Below are 17485 nucleotides of genomic sequence, written 5' to 3' on the forward strand. Positions count from 1 at the left end.
ACTTGAACGTTTAACGTTCACAACAAACAGACCTAAAATATACCGATTGTATTCAAACACGATAGATTGTTAAATTTGTTATAACTTTTATTTGGGGTGGGGGGAATCGAAAATAAATGTTTTTAGTATCGATGAACAGGAATCGATTCCACGACCCTCTCGTCTCGTCTCGATACCACCAATGTTGTGATCCCCGACGGATCGAAAGTGCGTCCGCGAAGTTACAGCGTGAGTACTGTGCTGAAACGCCGCTCGCATTGCCTCTAGTTCCATACCTGTCAACCCCTTATCAGTGCCCGACCCTATTACAGACCAAGTCAGACCTCATTGGTCACCCCGTGCCCTGATAAGACGTTGCTCTGGATGGACTGACTCGGTCATAGGAACGTGGAATGTGCCACCCCCCGAGTGTCTGCCCCGTGTAAGGACCCTTTCCCCCCCTCGTCACACGGCGTCACAAAAAGTCAGACCCCCCCCCCTCAAATATGACGTCACAAAGCTCTACCCCCCCCCCCCCCCAAATAAAATAAAACATGCTTCAAATCGCTTTAAACTATTGTCATTCTAGTGCGTATTTAATGTGGCGCTGCACTCGGATGTTGTAGGAGAAAACATTTATTAAAATGTCTATTTAATTAAGTAGAACGTGTTGTCTGTATTTATTTAAAGTTGCGCATTTTGATGTGACGTCACATTTCTCAAACCCCCCCTCTCGTCACACATCGTCACAAATGTCTGACCCCCCCCCTAGGTGCGTGACGTCATTTATGGACGGCCCCTAATGCTGATCGCAATATATATTTGTAATATATAACTTTTATCAACCCACTGGTGGATTTCGCCTCCCCATGCCTTGCGGGTCGTGGGGCGCGGTTTATTTGACCATACTTCACCACGCTGTCCCGTTATTAACTGTATTGGCTCGGTCAGGTACAACAGGTAAAAAACAAAAAGAAACTAAGTTGCATACAACCCTTTGCACGTTACAATGCATTCGAAGAGTTGCAGAACCACTGCAGGAAACTGCACGCTTAGCTTCCCCCTTCAGATCAAGTTCAAGTTCTTTTATTAGGTATAGCCTTGTGAGCCATTCGGCTCGAATCATGAACACTTTTCAGATGATGAATAACCATGAACACTTTTGTTCACTCTTTAGCCCCCTTCTGGCAGTGGAGTTGAACTATCATGTCTGGCCACCAGTGCCCCCACGCTTCCTGCTGTCATCTGGACCCTGCTCCGACCGGCGTGCACCAGACCCTTGATGAGATGGACTTTGAGCGCGGTAAGATTGAGCGGTGGGGCCGTGATCGGCGCACCGCGCTGCAAACCCTAATAACCTTGGGTTCGATTCCTGGCCACAGCTCACATCAGTGGCGAGCGATATGTGAAACGTTCCCGGGTCTCCTCCCCCTCCCCCCCCCTTATTTAACCCACAATGACCAGCATGGTGAAGTATGATCAAACAACCCCAGTGAATGACACGACATAGGGTGATCTTCAACAGTGGATTGGCAAAAGGCTATAAAGGTCCCATTCATCATATGCAAGCTTAAAACTCCATGAGTGTTTCTTTAATAGGCATGTCATGATACATATGTAGTGGGTCCAACGGAGTCGCAGACGTTGTTCCTTTCAGAGGCCACACTTTTATTTGTAACACTGTAACACAAAGGGATAACTGCCCCTTTACCAGATACAGCCTAGGGTGGTGACCACCCAGCTAACTACACTTCACAGAGGAGTTACAGCTACGGAGGGTCGGACCCTCTCACTCGGGTCCGCGACCACGTGTTGATGCCTCGTAGGACGTAGAGCTTCCAGCTTGAGACGTGGAGCTTCCAGCTTGTAGAATGCAGCGACCCTGGTCCCTCTCAGGGACCCGCCTTATATCCCCCCATGGGTCGGGGCTGCTCCGCCCTTGGCCCCACTCCTTTCTGGAGCCTTCCAGCTCCCTCTCGATTCCTCTCGAGAGCTTTCGCCAGACATGTGATCACCCCCTAGCCCCCCCACCTGGGGGCCTCTCTGTGGACACTCTGGATCACGTGTCTGCGGGGTCAACCAGAGTGCCATGGCCTGGGGCAACCCTGCCCCTGGGCTGACACTCTCCCACTCCCCCCTGTGGGGGCCCGCACTACACGCTATGCGTGGTGCTCGCGCTATCCCAGCACTCACCAAGCGCCGCTAGGGCTGGTACTACACCTGCCACGGGGTGTATGCGATGACAGTGCATCGCATGCCGTGGCCCTCTCAGGCCGGCACCATACAGTGACATCCCCGATGTCACTACACATACTTTAATTGATTCAATTATTGATTATGCCTGCGATACATGTCAGATTATGGTTTTTCACTATATATTATGTGTCATTTGTATGTACTGTATGTAATGGGTTCATGAGACCTCTGCTTACACGGGCAGCACTACATTTACAATGTCAAAAAAATTGTATTCATCAATTGTGACTCCGAAGCATGAACATTAATTTATTCGTAAGGCACGTACATTTTTGCAAGTTGACCGTCAAATCATACCTGATCACACACAGCTCTATTAGCATTGACTTCATGAACTCAAATTCACGATCCACTCTCAAATTCTGTGTTGCTATTGTTCCATTTTCGATTAGTTTCTTTATGCTAACTTCTCATCTCACTTTACTCCTCCTGACAAACTCTTTACTCCAGTAAGCAAGGCTTTTATCGAAGCCCCCAGTCAACCTTCCCTGAGTTGGGAAAGTGCTCTTTCGCCTGTTGTCCCCTTTCTCCTGCTATCCATGCTGTCATCTCCCTGCCCCTGTTGCAGTTTGAGGTAATTTGTGTCCTACACCTATGACTGTCTCTCATTCTATGAAACTAATCATCCCAAGGAAGCACATGACCGACTGTTTTGCGCAGCATCTTGAGGTTTGCTGTTGTATTTAGACACCATATCCATCTAAATTATGTGTAACCCAAATGTCTGCAGAAGCTGTGTTTCTGTGGAAGAATGATATAATAATTTGTCGAAACTGGCTGCATGCAGGAATCTGGTCAGCAGCCGGTGAAGGGGACCTCAATAGAGTGGTGTCTCAACTGAATAAGGGGACTGATCCAAACAAGACTGATGCTTCTGGCTACACTGGACTAGTAAGCATTTTTTATTTGCTTGTTACGAATACTGCCATATGTAAACATATATTGGAATATATTTCTAGAGGCTCGTATGTATTAACACTTGAGTAAAATTACTAGAAATTAAATTAGAGTTTCTAAATATATAAATGGCTATTTGTGGCCAATTGTTGTAATAGTAACAATATATTTCGATTTAAAGCTTTCGTGACTGCAGGGATTCATCTTCTTGGTTCTTTCGGTAAAGTCACGTAGAATGGAAATAAAATAACTAAAAGAAAACATAATTAAATCATTCTCACGACGTTTTGGCCGAAACGTCGTGATAATTATTAAATGTTTTATTTTTTATTATTTTATTATTTCCATTCTACGTGACTTTACCGAAAGAACCAAGAAGAGTAACAATATAATTCAGTCGTTTAATTTTTACAAATGCAACTGTAAAACAATTATATTTTTTACGTGCTTACATTTTATTAACAGTGGTACCTTCAATCCAAATATGAGATGATATATTGTAATGCTAATTTGCATTTTTTTAAAGTGAGTAGGCCAAATTGGCTGTTTGGTTCAGGAGAGCACAGTTGGAACTCTTGCACGATGATTGCTTGGTCTGCTTTTAAAACAATGTGAAGAAGAAAGGTTGCAAAGAGGATAGGTGTAACCCTGCAATTTCTTGCTCAGATCACCATACCTGTCAACCCCTTATCAGTGCCTTACTTATTACAGACCAATTCAGACCTTATTGGTCACGCCGTGCCCTTATAAATCTCAACATTCATCCTACAAAGTCCCATCACAAGGGAGAAACACAGACAAAAAATGTGTTTGCCCGTATTGAAACGGCTGTACGGCGTATGGACCTGAAAACTAAATTTCCCTGTACAAGAATACGGGTTAAACCATATGGGTTGACTGGTATGGATCACTGCTGGCAAAAGGGCCTCTACTAGAGGAAGCTCTCGAGAGCCCCTCGTAACAGGTGCGTTTGACCTACTCGTCTATGCTGGCCAGATGTATGATCTGCTGGTAAACAACGTTAATACAAGAGTCCTCTATTGTGTGTGGCAGCACTACGCCAGCCGGAATGGGCATGAGGCAGTCTGCCGGGCGCTGCTGTCCCATGGGGCACTCGTGAACGCGCAGACGCCGGGGGGAGCCACTGCACTGAGCCGAGCGGCGTACTGTGGCCACGCTACCATTGTGTCCCTTTTGTTCAAGCACGGAGCTGACTGCGGACTTCGTGACAGCGATGGAATGACTGCGCTTCACAAAGTAAGCCTGTCGTTTCTGCTAAGTATTTGAACAGTTGCAACAGGTTTTTTTTTTATCTTCGCAATAATATTTAGCATTCGATTTTATTTCAAATTTATACTATTTTTTAGTGATGTTTATGATTGTTTTACTTAAATCTAAGAAGATAAAGCAATGGCCAAATAACATTTTAAATTGTGAATTCTCTGTTGGCCTTTTGAGATTGTTTGGTATGTCATTTTAATATTTATAATATACGTCACAAAGTTCTGCAAGTCACACAGTTATAGTTAAATTATTAGCAGAAGTATTTTTTTTTAATTCACTCACTCTGTAGAAACTTACTTAATTATGCCAGGTGTTGTGTAGCATTAAGGAGGTGCTTTCTGTGCAATGCCCATTTTATACTTTTTTAAAATAAAATGTATACTAGCAATATGAACATCTCAAACTAAAATCTGATTTTGCAGGTGGCCGAGGGAGGGCATTTATCAGTCTGTAAATTGCTAGTCCAACAGCAGCCTGATTTGAAGGACATTGTTGACAACAAGTGTAGGAAGGCCTGCGATCTATTGAAAGAAGATTCTGAACTCAAGGCCCTTCTTTCTACAGGTTGAATTGATTTGGTATTGAAGATAGGCACATTTATATAAGTATATAATAACATGGACCATTTTTCTGACATTGGATATTAATATATGAAAAATGCTTTAGAAATGCATATAAGTGACATGGTGATTTTGACTAAAACAATTTGGCAATTGTCATGTTTCATCATTGAAGAGACCTGCATTTATTTAGTAAAGGCAAGTGTTTGACCTTTATTCCAAAATTAGAGGACAGCACACCAATCTAGAATAGGTCAAGAAAGAAGGAACCAGGCCTGGGAGATGAATGGACTCTGCTGCATTCTAAGAATCTCCTGGACAGCCCACCAGACAAATAAGCCAATCCTCGATTAAACAGGCAACCAAAGTGTATTTCGTGAGTAGATTAAGGAGATGGTGTTTCTGGGACACGTCCTGTGGAAACCCTGGAGACTGCCCGGAGAAGATGATTGTTCAAGGCTCAGCCCCCAAGAAAGTGAGGCCGACCAGAAGAACGTGGATTGATGATGCAATTGCTTTGGACAGGGCTCAGTATGGGAAAACTCGCAAGAACTGCTGAACACAGAGCCCTGTGACGTAGTAGAGTCCATCTCACGGCCAACCCTTGGGTCAAGGAAGACCAGAAAATGGAACTCTGGTCCCACAGACGTGTGATGTAGAATAAAAAAAAGTATAACAATTTATAGAATCAAATTTTTTAATCAATGTAAAACGAGCACTTTCATAGGCTTTAAAACACACAATTTTTTGTTTACATTTGGTTAAAAAGCTTATTTAAACTATATAACAAGTAGCATTTCAAAGTATAAAATTGTATTTCATGTCATTAAATCATCTGTTACTTGGTTCCCTGACGAAGTGAACTTGACCGTAAGAGATTTGTTTCAAATAAACAATAGAGTTTAAACATGCCACCTCTAATCTCAAAGGCATGTTTCAATGTTTATGTAACTGATATGTGCAGGGCTACTCGGAATGTTGCGATTTGTTCCCAAGGAGCAAATTGCTAATATGTACTATATGTGTATGGAACAGAAAATCGTATAGACACTCATAAAAACATTCAAACGGCTATGGTATAAACATTTTAATCACTAGACCAATAAACAAAGTGCTACCTGACGAATACATGTAATTTGAAAAACTATGAATAACTGTATACCTAATAAAACGCGATTTTACAAATATCAAAATAATTGTTTAATCCTGCAGATTTTAGAGGAATTAAATCTTGCAGTATAATTGGCACTGATTTTATATCATAATTGCACTAGCGATATGCTATATAACTTGCTTGTATTATTAGTATTATTAGTTTATGTCACTTGATGGCTATTATCAAATTTGTAAAGCTCCATATTAAATCCATAGATCTGGTGAACTAACAAACAACTGTGTTTATAGCAGCCGGTTACCCTTGTATGGCTTTTAAATCGACCAATACATCAAGGGAAGTTCCTGTTATACACTCTCCTCTTATCTCTTCTGCCCTTTATATGTTCCCTGAATTGATCCATAGATCATATTGTTATCTGTGCGAATGTCTGCACATGGCAACGAAAAGTCTATACATGATAGCCCTGGCGTGAGGAGGCCATCATCGAGTAGTGGATTAACAAAGATCTATAAATAACTATTTATTACTTTAAATAGGAAATATATATATATATATTTAGAGGATATCAAAAACATAATTAGGAAGCACAGTGTATGTTTTGTTGCAAACATGATTAGGATTTTTGATGAAATCAATTATAATTGAATTTAGGATCACTGCAAGTTGAGGTTTTTTTACGTACTTTAAAATAATATGTATGGAAATGCAAACACACTAAGAAAGTTGTTTCATTTGGAAAAATGAAGTGCAGTATACATATTATACCTACTGGTTAGGTAAGTTGCTAATGTTTTTCTGCTCGTTCAGTTATTCATAGTTTAAATCGAATAAAATATACATTCAATCTTGATTTGTAATGTCCACATGTTTTTGGGATTAATGTTTAAAAAAAAAGTATAATTCCATTATGGGAATCAACGTGTGGCCCTGTTATCTAGCTGAGCTCACAATGATTTGATTGGCATTACCAACGCAACTCTTTTTTTGGTAACTTTCAATGAGCTCCTTCCACAAATCGCTGCGCATCAACAGATCTTGATTTCCTGGAAAAGAAAAGCAAGCATCGGATGGAACCGTTATCCAGTGCTGCTATGTTTATTTTTAGATTAGATAAAGTTCCAGCCCTGCAATACCTTGTTCATGCCAGTGCTAGCAAAAGCCCTCCACGAGGGGGATCTTTATAAAACCCCTCTGGAGGGTATTTGGCCTACTCATTTACCCTGGCGAGTTGTCCTGGAAAAGGTGGCGAGTATCAACAATTTACCTCATCACATGCGATCTGCCTATTGACTAACTCCGGCTTACCTATTTAACGTCAACTCGTAACGCGCACAGTATTCACTCACTCTCTAAGAGAACGACTCGGGAGGCGTGAGGAACCACAGACAAGTGGGAAGGCAGCCACGCGGTGAGTCGCCTACAATTGCCAAAGCTCTTTGGGTTCTCTATGTATTAAGGTGTTATCAGCCAATTATTGAGTGCGAGAGGAAAGAGGAGCACCCTGAGAAAGCCCACACAGATGAAGGGGAAACAAGATCCCATGGTGAACTGCCTTCTGGGAAGCCAGGGAATAGTACCTAGATGCCCACGGGAAGGGAGTTTCGCAACATTTGCCTCGACAGTGCTGGATTACAGGAGTGCTTCACCGCTGTGGCATTTCTACTGCTCGGTAGATAATATGGGGCGGGGGGGGGGTGAACCTGACTGGCCACCCAACTAGTAACCTCTGGATTGCAACGGCAGCATTTTACTCTTAGGTAAATGCTACTGAATTATGCATGTCTTTGGTCATGTGCAGTTTCACCTGTATTCCGCATAGAATAGATGCACAAAGTGGATTGTACATATCCACTTTGTATCCATAACCTCAGGACGAGGGCGTCACTACACCATATGGGACATGGGGGTGACTTTACCTTCACGGGAGTATGGGTTGATAGTTGTAGAGAATGCAGGGGCTAGGGGTCCTACTCTGAGTCTGGGTCCCTGCCGGCTAGCTCCGGTCTCTCGTGTCGGATCGTGGACTCTGCCGACTCCACCGACCGGAGAGAGAAGCACCTCTACGGCTACCACCGGCTTCTCCCCAGACTCCCTATTCGATCCCTCTCTCTACCCCTGGTTCCCTCTTCACCCTGCTTACTTTACCCGTTTTCACAGTGACCCCGCTTACGTCACGGGGTATCCCTTAAGTACCCTAGGAGACGTGACGTCATCGTACTGAATGGCACACCTGACGTCACGTCCCCATTTTACTCTACAAATGCAAGGGCCAAGTGGGAATATAGTAATGGATTTTGCTGCCCTCTGCTGCCCATCTCTGAGCTCCGCAGCAGCCTATGACAACCCCTTTGTGGATGGTGGTACCCATCCAAGCACTCTCGAGGCTCAACCCGCTTAACTTCCGAGACCTCACGAGATCGGGTGCTTGGCACATGATTTGGTCATAGGCCAAGGATGTTACACTTATTAATAAGCTCAAGACCTTAATTTTACTTTAACAGTGCTTTGCTATCGAGACTGGTCCATGCTGTACAAATGTGGAATTTCTGCCACTGAATTAGGACTGCCAATGGAAATGAATCCCATTAAATTTTGGAAAATATATATTTGAACTTTCACTTATTAACTTAAGAAGATCCCCCATGATTATGTTATAGTGCACTTTAAGCAGAATGCTTACAATCTTGTGTATGTAAGGAAACATTTTACCTATAATGCAGAGCCCTTCCTTTGCTCGGGTTAATGCCACGTTGACTTGGTTTTCGTCGGTGATGAATCCCAGCCTCCTCATTTGCCAGCCCCTTGATGGATTGGCTTGTAATTCGTCGAGAGAACAAGAACGAACCGTTGATAGTAGAACGTAGCGCCATTCACTTCCTGCGATATGGACAACAATAGTGGATGTACAAAGATCATTTTCTAGCATTTGGCATAAACACAAATCTCTGCAAGTAAAGCATTCAGCTATAGTACACACACTAGACGACACCATACATTTTGCTTATATTTCTCACGCAGACCGAATAAACTCGTGTTTATTCAACACTGCATGACCGACTGTATAACCCAGAACTAACTGTGAATACACCGGCAGAAACCTCTCTAGGACCGTTGGAGCTGCTCCATCTGCCATCTCCAAATTTGCTCCATACTTGCTGCCTTCCCGGCTATAATTGACAGTATTGTGAAGTCACTTCTCTCATAGCTGCCCCCTCCCTCTTCTTCCAGTGGGCATGTGCGCCCTCTGTGTTATTCGAACAGGATATGCCATGGACATTTCCACGTGTTCTTCCCTGGAACACCTGGTCACCTCAATGTGGCTGGCAGGGAGGTGCTGTCAAGAGGTATACACTACGGTTTCTGAGCACAAGCACATAGGCCCAAAACATCGAGCAGCCAGCGATAAACAGTGCTCTTGAAATTGTAACAGCTAAAGAGTGAATACTTTTCTTGAATTGAGCAAGGTTATACGAATTTTGGAAAAGAGATGATGGTAGGGAATTCCAAAGTTGAGCAGTGTGTGAAAGTGCAGAAAGAAGTGTTTGACCTGCAGTGAGACTTGAATATTGTGATGGTTTTCTATTATGGTATTTTGGAGTATACCTATGTTTAGATAGGACCTCTGTAACCCCCAATATTACTTGTTGAAAATTGGGTGACCATTCAGTCTGGGATATACGTGTTGTTTGGCACAATGTCTCAGGTTTTTCTTCATTTGCTAGGAGCTTTTCAAGGAATAATTCAGTTCTTGGTACAATATTATGCCTTTAAGGTAAGAGGTGATCCTCTTTTGTGAAGGCACATGGATTCCTGGTATGAAATTAAGGATTTACCAACACTAGATGTGTTTTCGGCTCATTAAATGAGGGTGATGGCCACATCTTCGGCTCTTTTTTGTGGTCGTTTACTTGCTAGATATTTGCAGGGCAGTGAACGCTGGTTCACCGTACATGGAAACTTCAGAAGAGGCTTCATTTGGAGAGTGCTGATTTGATTATACCTCTAGTTTTCTGCCTTTTTAAAATAAAGAATGCCAGTTGTGGTATAAGTAAAAGTTTATTCAATATATTTATGTCATGTGTGATAGATACCAAGACAAATCTATGGTGGCATCAGTGTTGGTAAAAGAATTTTAAGGGCGGTGTATGTCAAACTAAAGTTTTAATATATTGCAGGTATCGATACATATATGCACTGTGCTAATGTAGTGCGTGTAACAGGAAAACATCCATAATACATCCATAATACATGAAAACAATTATACATTACAAAACAGAGGACATGTGCTTACCCTGGCTCTTCGTAATGGTGGTTGCAGTAACTTTTTTGATGTGTTTTTTTTCCAGAGCTTTTTGAATTTCATTCGCTTGTGCATTGTATGGCGTCAAGATTGCAATGTCCTTCTCTGCAATGGAGCCTTTTTTGACCAATTCACTTACGAGACGCACCTGTAGAGAATACAAAGGGGATCTTTCAAAAAGCCATTTGCTGAAGACAATTAGCACATTATGCCGTAGAAGGCTATTCCAGGATTATAGTTTAACATTTCCAAGTCAATCACCCTCACCAATTTGGAAATAATGAGTACTGCTAATGTAACATATACTGTTAAACACAAAAAATACAATAATCTATGTATTTACACTGCAGTGTTATATGCAAAGGTGCATCCTTACGAGCGCTTGCTGATGCTACTGCTGGCAGAGGGGGGTGGACTCTGTGAATGGGACCTCGAGAGAGGCCATTGAAAGGCTATTTGGCCAACCCTTTCATGTTGTCTCAATGTCTTGGAAGAGGTGGGATTTACCCACACTTTACCACACCACACGCAACCTTCCCAATCGGCTGTGGTGCTAAGCAAGTGGCTTAAACTGCCGCACCGGGGAAAATCTAGACGGCGAACGTTGCACCAGATTGGAATATTAGACCATGCTTGGTGTATACTTCTCTGCTCACCACTTGTTCAACCTCCGCTTTGTTGGCCTTGGAGTTCTCGCTGCCTTCTTCTGTAGACACCACCAGTGTCACTTCTATTCCAACAACATGACCAAACAGGGTTGGGCAGCTGGGTTTATCAGCATATCCTAGGATGCTATTAGGTCGTCCAAGAACCTCATCTGCAGTTTTAAGAGTTGTTTTGGTGTCACTGTAGAACTGCTTTGCTGGAAATTCACAGATATCTGGATGCTATAAATCGAAGAAACAGGTACGAGTCATTCATGTTTCAAACTGTCTGAATATGTATATACAACACTGGTAATATCACTTAAAAAGAGGGGGAAAAATACAGTTTCATTTAACCATGTAACCTTAACACGAAGATATGTTTTAATTACAGCTATATAGTGTTAGTGAAAACAAAGTATACATGTCCATAGCCTGGTCTTTCTATACCAGAATGGACATGTCTAGGACTGACCATGCGATACTGTGTGTCGAGCATAATGGCCCGTTTTGCGTAGCGCTCAAACATAGACGTTTCCATTCCCAGTCTGGCTGCCGTCTGGTTTAGCACAAAGGGGCGAAGTTGCTTGTGGTCTCCCAGCAGGACAACCTAAAAGGAATGCAGATACGAGAGTCAACAAAAAAGGTATCTTTGCAAAAATAGCTCTTGCATTTGGGTACATTGATGTGTTAATATCACACCCCTGTGATATTAACAAGTGAATACAATGCTGGATGAGGGCCTCCCCAAACCATGCACGTCATGGGGGTTATTGGACCATACTTCACCACTCTGGTCACTTAAAGTTGAAGGCTGAAAGCAATAGATGGGGGATGAGAAGTATAGTACAACAAGACATCTTTCTACGTAGCCCCTCTCTGATTTACTTGGTCATTAATGAGTCAAAAGACTACATTGAATTGGTCAAACATCCTAATGCAAGACCCCTAACAAGTATTTCTTTCCACACCTCCGATTATCACGGTTGGCTAAGTACGTTGCGAAAGAAGTTCAACATACAGTAGATATCTACACTCGGCAAGGTTTTCCGGGATACATGAAGCACATCAATATTCATTATTATTATTATTAAGACATGCAATCGCATAAACAAATACAAATAAAATGCACATTAGCCGATGTTGTGCCCAGATTGACTGACGAAGCCTTTGTGTCGTTTACGGTGTGCTGACAAACCTGAGCGATATCTTTGTAGCTGGTGAGAGGGATGAGGCATTCCGGCTCCGTGCACATGCCACACTCGTCTACGAGGCACACGCGAGGATCCAGGTTCTCGAGGAGAATGCTCGTCGCGGCGGTCGAGCACGTGGTTATAACGACGTCGCTCTTCTTCAGCTCAATTACCTTTGCTTCTTTTATGAGTTTTTTATATCTACATGGTACAGGACAAAGGTACACGCACGTGAGAGACTCACGAACAACGTTCACTGAAAAAAAAAGCAATAACTGGAAAATGTTGAGGGATTTTGACTGAAAATGTCGCATGCAACGTTCATTTAAGTATTATAACTTGTGGACTCCCATAAATCAAAGCTACTACGTTCGAAACCTTTTGAATCACCATTAAGGGCATCAAGTCACATGTAATATGTACAGATAAACATCTTACTCTATAATTTCTTCAGGTGTAAGGTCTTTTACTTCTTCCGTTTGTCCATCAGTTTGTCCATCAGGATCATCAAATTCATCCAATTCTGCCACACTTGGGTGGGAATCTTCACAGTTCTTGGATTGCATTGATCTGAATTGAGGATAAGAAAGTAATTGTATTAGATGCTGAAACACGGTTGGTAGATTAGGCAGTGAGCAAAGATAAACAAATATATATTTTTAATCTACTTAAGGAACGTTTGTGATTTCAGTCCACTTTGTAGCTTCTGGAATGTTGGTGTTTTGGTGTTTTGCAGCTGAATTCGAGAGTGTTCATGCATCTACTTTGTCCATCTGCAACAGGGCATAATAACGCTCGTAAAGGTCAATAAAATGTGCTCTGTCATAAGGGACTTAGCCTATGGAAAACCAGCAAAATTAATAAAGGGTGGCCAAAACATGGTGACGAAAACCAGCGCTAGATGGATTCGCTTTTCTTGCCATGATGTGTGTGCCTCCTTTCCCCCTCCACTCCCAATGATGTCATGTGTGGCGTCATTGTACAATACATACCATAATAATCACAAGCATCGATGTTTTTATCTTGTTACTTGTATTGTTACTTTTATTGTCTGTATATTTTAATGAAAACCAACAGAGCAGTGTGCCAAAACGAGACTGTTTTTAATCAAGTATAAAAAAACCCGTTTTAGATCAGAAACGTGGACATTAACAAATATCATGGAGCAAAAGCTGAAAAGTGTGAAAAGAATGGAGAGGGGAGTAGATATAATTACACAAAGACAGAAGATGAAACACATGGTTTGGAGAAAAAAAATGCTAATTTGCGACAAAAAGGATTATTCAGAAGAGTGAGTTTTGTCCAGGACACATCGCTAGAAGGGACGATTGCCAATGGTAGAGACTGGAAATGGAGTAACAGCCTGAGAGGATGATCACCGTGGAAGTGGATATCTGTGAAAAAGAGCTTTATAGCCGATTGGATTCAAGCAGTATAAATAAAGATTCTGATTCAATGCGATTAGTTGGTGTGCAGGAATGAGATATAATGTTGCATCATGAAACCATAAAGGATGGTGATGACAGGAAGGCCTTCATCCAGTGCTAGATGGATCATCATGATGATGAGTGTTAAATATGTTGTGACATCGTGTACAAGAATGGTACACGTTGGGAAAATGTGAGACACTGCAACTGTTTTAGTTTCCCATAATATTTAATTCAATCCCATAACTTGTGCTCTTTCCCAGTTGCACCAAAATAAAACTCATTCCTCTGCTGCAATAGAGTATTTAAAGTTACCAGATGTTTAGACAACAAATTAGAAACATATGTTCCGAAACATGTAAAGTATATGTGGCACATTAGGAATGGATCACTCTTTTAATTATGTCCTTGTGCAGCAAGGGAGTAAAGTGTGGTTCTGTGAAAGTCCTGATGTGCTGTGCAGTGCATCAATGCATGTGTGTACAGCAGCATGTGATGACTGAGTCGGGCCTGTAGGTGGCTGGCAGGGTTATTGAATGACCGCGCGGATACACCAGCCACATGGTTAATGGCGACTCGGAAGAAATGCTGTTGTAACACGTGCTGTTGCATTTTACAGAGTAACGGTGCTGTTCTTCACAAGATTGCTATTAACCACAATAAATAAATGTGCTTGCCCTCGATTTGGAGCACCTGCCCACGTCCTTCATTTCGAGTGTGCAACATATAAGAGCCTTACTGTTCAGTAGCTTCAAGTTTTTCCTTTTCAGCCCTTTCGCGTCTTTCTTTTTCTTCTTTCTTAATTTTCAAAATCTTAATCCTGTCATCATATTTACGTATATTTTGTGCATTCGGGTTGGTATCCTCCCTGATTTTGTAGTGCAACGTGATGGATCTGAAATGGAGAGCATAACATTTCTTAAAGAGCAGTTGAAGGCTTGAGTAGAGAGATATTTACATACGGAATACGCAGATATAGGAGGCCTTAGTCTAGTACAATATATTTGGAATTTAGAATCCATTGTGTTGCTTTTGATACCAAATATTCAATTGAAATACATGAATTGTTCAGTGTGCTACCTGGGTTGTGCACACCTCAATTATAAATCTATCTACTATTTTTTTTTTAATGCTGCCATATTAATCTATAGAAGTACTCCGATTGGTGACACCAATTTGTATCAAAATTGAAAATATGTTTTCCCTTTTTTTTTGGCAAACAAACCAGGTGTTAAGATGTTAAAACACCAAACTAAAACCTTTTACAAGGAATCATGTCTGCATTAACCACAATACAAACAAAAAACATACTCTGATAGTATATGCATTGTCTTTGAAACTGATTGGTCCACACCAGAGACAGCTTTCTTTCGGGCCTCTGGTCTAACACTGTTTGAGACTAGGCTCGAAAGAAAGCTGTATCTGGTGTGAACCAATTAGTTTCAAAGACAATGCATATATTATCAGAGTATGTTTTTGTTTGCATTCTGACCACAAGTATTGTGGTTAATGCACATATGATTCTTTGTAAAAGGTTTCATTTTGGTGTTTTAACATCTCAACACCTGTTTTGTTGCCAGAAAAAAGAGGAAAACCTATTCTCATATTTTGGTACTGGCAAAGGAGGTCCCATGTTGTATCAGAATTCCTGAAATGGTTTGATTTGAATGAGTCTGGCAGATATACCCTCGCATTTTTCGTGAGAATATTGGGTGATATGTTAACATGGGTGGAATCATATTTTATGATTAAACTTTAAATATAGTATCATATATTATCTGTCAGCAGGTGCGTTGATAAAAACACGTGATGCACTTGATGTAATGTACTTGATAGTCAGGTTGACTCTTGGTACTTTCTTGCTCCTTAGAAACATCACATCAGTTTCCCCTGGAATTGGGAATTCTTCTTCCTCTGTCTGTTGACCATACACTCTTAGAGGCTTTAAGTCTTCAATTTTCACCAAATGCCCTGGAATAGTCGACATGACCTCCATTACAATTTTTCTGTTAATAATGTCAGTTGCATTTCTTAATGAAATGCAACGTATGTTTCAATTAATCACACAAAATCTCGCACAATATATATTTTAACGAAATGTGTGTCACTTTTGGCCAACATTCTAGTTTATGCTAAATTATGATATCAATGGTTCATAGTGTAGATTTCGTTTTCTGAGAAATACAATCCTTGGTACTGATAACCCACCTGCTACTACATCCACAGATTTGTTTGAAGGTCCACAATAAAGGCTGCAGATATGCTTGGCATCAGCTTGCAAGTTCTCTCGCAGTGTTTTGATGACTTCATGGAACCATTTGACCAAGTGGATTCCCACAACGGTTTTTCCAGTGCCTGTTGGTCCAAGGAGAACATTAATTAGGAAGCCAAAAAGGCATCTATGCTCAAAGGAGTATTTGGGACAGTGCTCATATTTGTTAGACAATACAAAATACACAAAAACTACGTGTCCAACGATCAACGAATTCATCCCATTCAAACGAATTCTCATGCTTCCAATGCATGCATCAAATTGTGCATCCGAAAATGTATAATTAAATTCGTATGTTACCTGTAAATAGTTTGTGATCCTTGCCGCTAGAAAAGCCATTATAACCAGTGTGTTCGACGAGTGAATCCACAACATTTAGAATTTGAGTACGACGTTTCGCCAAGACTAGTGAGAGAATCCATCGAAATTGAGAGAAATACCAATAATTTTAACCGCTCTGATAGCTACAGACTTAGCACAGCCTTGAAGCGTATTATTAAGTAATACACAATACATATTACAATTCCTTATAGAGGAATCACATACTAATTAACTGATTACTAATCTATTATATAATTACAATACCCCCCACCTCTGCCTCTGATCTCGAAACGTGATGGGGTTCAACAACGATGACGTCGTTCTGCTGCACTGTTTAAGACCGGAAGCAGGTGGATGGCTTCACTATTCTGGCAAATCGCCCGAAGATGCTGGATGTAATTACCAGTGAAACGTCGGACTCAAATTCTAAATGTTGTGGATTCACTCTTCAAACACACCGGTGAGCTGAAGTAGTAACCAATTGGCGTTTTGTTAACGTGACACATTTTTACTGATTGGCCGTGTCGGGTGGTGGAGGGTTGCGACATAATAACGCGATCTAACCCAAAAACTTTAATTATGAAAAACAAATACACCTGTGTGGATTTGCATAAAATACTTCAAGTGAAACATCATTGACACTGTTGTGAATAGGAGCTAAGAGAATGTTGTACTTTAATAGTTTTATACTCCCAGCCCCTTTACTCGTGAGTGAAATAAAGTCCTCTCGAAAACAAGTACTCAAATATTACAAGCATCGATTGATAATTTTTGAATCCTAACTTTCCCATTATACTCTTTGGTTCTTTTGGTAAGGTCACGTAGGTAGAAAAATAAAACAAAATAAAAATAATAATATTTCTACCTACGTGACCTTACCGAAAGAACCAAAGAGTATGGATTCCTGCAGGCACGAAAGCTTCAAATCATGATTCCTTATTACATTTGGATAGGAGTGCATGTAATTGAATACTGGTCCCAGGACATACGATTAAACTTAAAATTCAGCATAATAATAAATGATAATATCAAGCCACCCAAAAGCCACAAACACATTTGTGTCGATACATGTTCACTACGAACCTGGAGGGCCTTGGATGACCGTGAACGTAGACGTGAGAGATTGTTTTATAACCGTCGCCTGCATGTCATTTAGTTTAAAGCCTGGAATGTTGAAATCTGTTTTCTCTGTAACTCGATGTCGGTGTACTAGGAAAGTTAAAGAGAATTACACA

At 41.2% G+C, this 17485-nt stretch overlaps 2 protein-coding genes across 3 annotated transcripts in view; one reads left to right on the forward strand and one right to left on the reverse strand.

Annotated features, from left to right (window-relative positions):
- Positions 1 to 117: 117 nt before the first annotated feature.
- LOC144720634 (ankyrin repeat domain-containing protein 39-like) lies at positions 118 to 14340 on the forward strand. Its single transcript, XM_078597532.1, has 5 exons — positions 118 to 228; positions 1157 to 1282; positions 3023 to 3126; positions 4186 to 4389; positions 4839 to 14340. Exons 2-5 carry the CDS (start codon positions 1186 to 1188, stop codon positions 4983 to 4985), a joined length of 552 nt encoding a protein of 183 aa, XP_078453658.1. The 5' UTR covers positions 118 to 228; positions 1157 to 1185; the 3' UTR covers positions 4986 to 14340.
- Positions 5656 to 17485, reverse strand: part of HELZ2 (helicase with zinc finger 2) — a 52604-nt gene continuing 40774 nt past the window's right edge. For both annotated transcript variants that reach the window (XM_078597530.1, XM_078597529.1), the window contains exons 23-33: positions 17334 to 17459; positions 15866 to 16012; positions 15487 to 15628; positions 14397 to 14552; positions 12669 to 12800; positions 12236 to 12431; positions 11513 to 11647; positions 11050 to 11280; positions 10385 to 10541; positions 8803 to 8970; positions 5656 to 7136 (exon numbers count right to left, since the gene is read on the reverse strand). In XM_078597530.1, coding sequence (XP_078453656.1) covers positions 7024 to 7136; positions 8803 to 8970; positions 10385 to 10541; positions 11050 to 11280; positions 11513 to 11647; positions 12236 to 12431; positions 12669 to 12800; positions 14397 to 14552; positions 15487 to 15628; positions 15866 to 16012; positions 17334 to 17459 — 1703 coding nt within the window. In that variant the 3' untranslated portion in view covers positions 5656 to 7023. The remainder of the gene's footprint in view (positions 7137 to 8802; positions 8971 to 10384; positions 10542 to 11049; positions 11281 to 11512; positions 11648 to 12235; positions 12432 to 12668; positions 12801 to 14396; positions 14553 to 15486; positions 15629 to 15865; positions 16013 to 17333; positions 17460 to 17485) is intronic.

The sequence above is a fragment of the Lampetra planeri genome, chromosome 9 (genome assembly GCF_965212315.1).
Source record: "Lampetra planeri chromosome 9, kcLamPlan1.2.h2, whole genome shotgun sequence".
NCBI lineage: Eukaryota > Metazoa > Chordata > Hyperoartia > Petromyzontiformes > Petromyzontidae > Lampetra > Lampetra planeri.

Coding starts and splice junctions, on each gene's coding strand:
- LOC144720634 (XM_078597532.1), top strand. CDS start 1,186: ATGTCTGGCCACCAGTGCCCCCACGCTTCCTGCTGTCATCTGGACCCT. Junction 1,283..3,022: donor TGAGATGGACTTTGAGCGCG/GTAAGATTGAGC, acceptor GGCTGCATGCAG/GAATCTGGTCAGCAGCCGGT. Junction 3,127..4,185: donor CTTCTGGCTACACTGGACTA/GTAAGCATTTTT, acceptor TGTGTGTGGCAG/CACTACGCCAGCCGGAATGG.